We start from the raw sequence: 5,848 nt of genomic DNA on the forward strand, positions 1-5,848 counted from the left end.
TTTTTCAGAGTCCATCATCTCTCATGGTTCGTCTCCCCCTCTGACATACTCCCCTTTTCTTCCTCTCCTGTTATCTTCTTCTTTTTCTTTTTTCTTAAAATATGTTGCGTTATTTGTTTCAGAAGTACAGATCTGTGATTCAACAGTCTTGCACAATTCACAGCGCTCACCGTAGCACATACCCTCCCCAATGTCTATCACCCAGCCATCCCATCCCTCCCACCCCCAACCACTCCAGTAACACTCAGTTTGTTTCCTGAGATTAAGAATTCCTCATATCAGTGAGGTCATGTGATACATGTCTTTCTCTGATTGACTTATTTCACTCAGCATAACACCCTCCAGTTCCATCCACGTCGTTGCAAATGGCAAGATCTCATTCCTTTTGATGGCTGCATAATATTCCATTGTGTATATATACCACATCTTCTTTATCCATTCATCTGTCGATGGGCATCTTGGCTCAGAAAAGTTGATTCTATAGATGTCAAATAAGATGATGATATTTGCTCTAGTTCTAGGGAAATAATATAAGACAAAATTCTAAATATTGAGATTCTATTCTAATAGCTCCTTACATAGTCAAAATATGAATACTGTCTATACAAATATGCATTAAACTTCATTTATTTTTTTATTTCTGGAATTCAAGAAAGAAAGCCTAAACCCAAAGCTACATGCATAACTAGCGTTTATTTTCCTAGTTTTATTTGCTTAGACAGCTTAATAGAGTATTTGAAGATCCATGTAGTAACTGTAATTGTACCTAATTACATAATAATAGAATTATATTTAACAATCGCATTTATAGCATTTATAACTTTAATTTCTTAACACCCCCAAACTGTAAAATTTTCTGAGCATATCATATTGCACATTTGCAGAAAACATTCCTTAAAGCTCAGGAATCTTATTATGGTTTTGTATATCTTTGCTCTCATTTTGGAGACAAATGGAGTAGTCTCATTTATTTTTCACTTTAAAGTGACAATTATTATTTCCTTCAACCAAATTTTATTTCTTTTTTTAAAAAATTCAATTAGCCAACTTATAGTACATCATTAATTTCAGATTTAGTGTTCAATAATTTATCAGTTTCGTATAACACCCAGTGTTCATCACATCACTTTCCCACCTTAATGACCATCCCCCCACCTACCTCCCCTCCAGCCATCCTCATTTTATTCCCTATAGTTAAGAGTCTCTCATGGTTTTTCTCCCAATTATTATTTTCTTCAACCAACATTTCTTAAAAGATTACTGGGCACATAGAAGAGGTGATGAATTAAGTGCCATCCTTATCCTCAAATTCAAGGAGTTCATATCCTACATTAATAATATTCTTTAAAATTTGAGCAGTAATATATATGAAACCATATGGTTTCACTGAAAATTCATTGATGGTAATATTCACTAGAAAAAAAGTGAATGAAACAAAGGAATTGATCAAATAAAAAATATAAATAATAAATAAATTATACATACATATATATATATATATATATATATATATATATATATATATATATGCCCTAAAGCTTTTGGATTAAAGATGCTATATATTGCTTCTAAACATTATGCCTTCAGTCAGCTGGGTCTAACATACGTAAACATGCTCTTTGATCTCACTTTAAATTCATGACAATTGATGTCAATGATATACTATGGTAATTTCATGAAAAAAATATACCAAATATAATCATTATAGTATTTACATGAAGAAAGATTGAGAAGGTCACCATTTTATATAAAAAATAATTACAGCTCTAACAATTCCCTGAGAATGTTTGTTTCCATGCACCAGTGGATCTAACAATTCTGACTTACACATAGTGGCTTTTATTTCACTTACTTAACTATAGAGAACAAACTGATGGTTACCAGACGGGAGGTGGGTGGGAGAATGGGTAAAATAGGTGATGGGGATTAAGGAGTGCACTTGCTGTGATGAGCACTGGCTGTTGTATGAAAGTGTTGAATCACTATATTGTACACCTGAAACTAATATTACATTGTATGCTAACTGGAATTTAAATAAAAGCCTTAAAAAATAAATTTAAAGACAATTAGGTACAGTGACAATTTTCTTTCTAGCATTAATTTTGTTTATGTTGTCTGTTTTTAACTTTTTCATATGCTTTAGGTATAACACTGATTTTGCAATGCTAACATTTCTTCTCAATCTTTTGCTTGCTTTCTAGTTGATCTACTGACTTTACAATGTCAGAAATCAGATTTAGCAATCTCAGTTGGGATCAAGTTATAACACTGGATCAAGTGTTAGATGAAGTAATTCCAGTTCACGGAAGGGGGAATTTCCCCACAATGGAGGTAAAACCAAAAGATATCATTCAAGTTGTGAAAGATCAATTGATAGAGCAAGGAATTATTGTTAAAGATACCCGATTGAATGGTTCCACAGCAAGTTATATACTTGCAAGCCACAGTGGAATCAGCTATAAGGATCTAGATGTTATTTTTGGCATTGAACTACCAAGTGATCAGGAATTTCAGGTTGTTAAGGATGCAGTTCTTGGTTGTCTACTTGACTTTTTACCAAAAGGTGTAAAAAAGGAAAAGATCACCCCAAAGACCATGAAAGAGGCTTATGTGCAAAAGATGGTCAAAGTTTGCAATAAGCATGATCGTTGGAGTCTCATTTCTCTTTCAAACAATACTGGAAAGAATGTAGAGCTAAAATTTGTGAATTCACTCAGACGACAGTTTGAATTTAGTGTTGATTCCTTTCAAATTGTTTTGGATCCCATGTTAGAATTCTACAGTGACAAAAATGCTAAACTAACTAAAGAATCCTATCCTATTGTGGTAGCTGAAAGTATGTATGGAGACTTCCAAGAGGCAATGACACATTTGCAATACAAGCTTATATCTACTAGAAAACCCGAAGAGATTAGAGGTGGTGGCCTTCTGAAGTACAGCAACTTGCTGGTTCGTGACTTTAAGCCAGCTTGTGAAGCAGAAATCAAGACACTGGAACGTTATATGTGTTCTAGATTCTTCATTGATTTTCCTGATGTAGCAGAACAGCAAAGGAAGATTGAATCGTACCTCCATAACCATTTCATAGGTGAAGAAAAGAGCAAATATGACTACCTTATGACCTTGCATGGAGTTGTGAATGAAAGCACTGTTTGCCTCATGGGTCATGAAAGGAAGCAGACACTCAATATGATCACCCTTATGGCTTTAAAAGTACTTGGAGAACAGAATATACTACCCAATACAGATAATGTAACTTGCTTTTATCAGCCTGTTCCATACTTTGCTCCTGAGGGAGGATACCTTACTTACTATGTAACATCTGGACCACCACCTATCTTCTTTCAGCCATACCACCCACTGCACTTTCATGTACCAAATGGTATGGTTTAAAAACAAACACACATACAACAGAAACTTTGCTTTAATTAAACACCTCATAAAGCAAGTTTCCAAAATCCATAAAATTTAAGATCTATTTTTATTTTTCTGTAGTTACCAACTATTTTCCATCAATTATATACAATTTCATCTATGAACTGGCCACTTTAAGTTATTTTTAAGTGTTATTGATTAGCTATAATAACTTTCAAATGTTGTGGACCACTTAAAATGATTTTCAAATCTTACCAAATCTTAAGTAAGACTTTCAAATTTGTTCTGAAAAATACATTACAGATGCCTGTACCTTTGATTAAAATATAAAAGAACAGACTCATGTATTAAGATCCAAAGGTAAAGACAAGTGCCACCATTTTTTTATTTGATCAATTCCTTTGTTTCATTCACTTCATTTTTTTCTAGTGAATGTTACCATCAATGAATTTTCAATACTTAACAAAAATACCTAATTTCAAAGACAACAGATTCAGAAGAGACTAAAACTCTGGATTTTACAAGCACTTATTTTGTTTTCCAGTTAAATTGGATTAGACAAAAAATCCTACTATGGTTTGAAGGAACACTGAAAAACTTGGTTCTGAAAAACAGTGGACATTAGTAATTTGTCAACTATCAAATAAATTAATTTGTTGATCTGAAGAAGAATACCGTTCAGCTGTAAAACCAATACTGCAATCACTTTTATAGGTGTCTTCACTTTTCCCACTAAATAAGTTGAAAAGAATGAAAATGACCAACTCTGAATGTGAAAATTTTCTATCATCTGTTAGAGACTTTAAATGGCAAATAGCAAAACAAAAACAAACAAACAAAAAAACATGGTATTTACCATTTTCATGACCTATTCTGTCTAACATCTTAATTATTTCTGGAGACATTCAGTGTTAGTAAGTGAAAATATTTTCATTATTGCTAAATGGAGCATTTTTTTTCATTTTGCTCTTACCAAACATCAATTTCTAACATGACACTCAAGTGCCTCCCTATGTGAGTTTTTGCATAATACTATGACTTATCCAACAATTGCTTATGTTCATCAGGTATCTGAATATTTACTCACTACATCAGATATGCTACTAGCAAATCTACCGGTGGAATTAAAACAGTATTTTCTTCCCATAATGAAGAAAATAATTCATGACCAATATTAACTGAGATGACAGAAGGGGAACTGTCCTGAATGGATATAGATAAGACCATCAGAAAACGTCATCATTTTAACTTGTTTCTGATTTTTTGTTTCCATCTCAGTTTTCATTGACCATCACGACTTTTTTCATCACAGCATGACCCAAAAGGCATATTCTGAGAATTTGTCACTTATAAACTGTGCTTAATCTCTCTTCTCTATATTATAGTACTGAACACAAGAAGTACATAAAATATAACATTTTCAAATAACCAATATTTCTGAGATGTTTTATACCACCACACCGCTGGCCATCAGTGTATTTTTAAAGAATTATACTTAAAATATTTTATGTGTATATATACACATGCACATATTTATCAAGCATATGACTCTGAAGCTTTTAAACATTATATGGATCCACCTCCTTGCTTGAGACAAATAAAGAATTTATAAGTACCATATTAAAGAGAAAATTCAGTAATCTATTAACATAATGAACATATTGGCTAAAAAATGATTGATCTTTCTCTAGTAAAATACAATCTTTAGTTTTCAGTTAGTGGGAGTGCTTGCATATAAAACTGAAGGAGTATATGCTATATTAACAGTACAAAAAACAATTACAAAAGATATAAGAGAAGTATTTAGGAATAAAAGGACTATAGTAATTATGAGTAAAGGGTAAAAGTTCAGTATTTCCGTAACATTTTATGCTGAATGGCCGAATTCTGAAGCTGCTTGGAAACATCCCTCATGTGCTCCCTTAGGTTCCTTTGGTCCTATTGAGAATTTGAACACCTTTTTACCTAAAAAGCAAATTCTCTGTTGTGTTCTCATAAAGCTTTAAGTCCTGCTGGAAGAATGGCCTGAAAGCTACCAGCTTCCTCCTAACATTTCAAGTATGTGTTTTCATTATAGTAGAAAAACTCAGAATTGCCTAGAATCCAAACCTGTTGAATGGAAATGGTATCACTAAAGATAAAGCTATAGCTATAGCTTTAGCTTAATCTCTTATGGTTTTCTTTCTGTAGATACCACCACTAGCCACTAAGCTAGGCTGTCCTTTGCTTCCAACCGAACAGAAAAATACTTATCTTTAGCATTTGAGTATCTCTCCAGGATTAGGCTAGTTGTCTTAAGACAGTATTATCTCATTCTGTTCATTAGGGGTAATAAATGGAAAAGCTTTCCTATAAAAAATGAGTGCTAGCTTCTTGGCCTAAATGTGTTAATAGATGTTAGTTAAATTCAACTCTAGAGCATATGTCATCTCATTACAAGAGAGAAATGATGTTGTCTTTTCCTATTTTAGTT

General features: G+C 32.8%; 1 protein-coding gene across 3 annotated transcripts in view; it reads left to right on the forward strand.

Annotated features, from left to right (window-relative positions):
- TENT5D (terminal nucleotidyltransferase 5D) overlaps positions 1-5,571 on the forward strand; it is a 103,402-nt gene extending 97,831 nt beyond the window's left edge. For all 3 annotated transcript variants that reach the window (XM_073880918.1, XM_073880919.1, XM_025864640.2), the window contains one exon: positions 2,202-5,571. In XM_073880918.1, the coding sequence (XP_073737019.1) occupies positions 2,221-3,393 (1,173 nt within the window). In that variant the 5' untranslated portion in view covers positions 2,202-2,220 and the 3' untranslated portion in view covers positions 3,394-5,571. The remainder of the gene's footprint in view (positions 1-2,201) is intronic.
- Positions 5,572-5,848: the final 277 nt, after the last annotated feature.

This window comes from Callorhinus ursinus, unplaced genomic scaffold, assembly GCF_003265705.2.
Source record: "Callorhinus ursinus isolate GAN/ISIS: 27379988/994484 unplaced genomic scaffold, GSC_fseal_2.0 scaffold40, whole genome shotgun sequence".
NCBI lineage: Eukaryota > Metazoa > Chordata > Mammalia > Carnivora > Otariidae > Callorhinus > Callorhinus ursinus.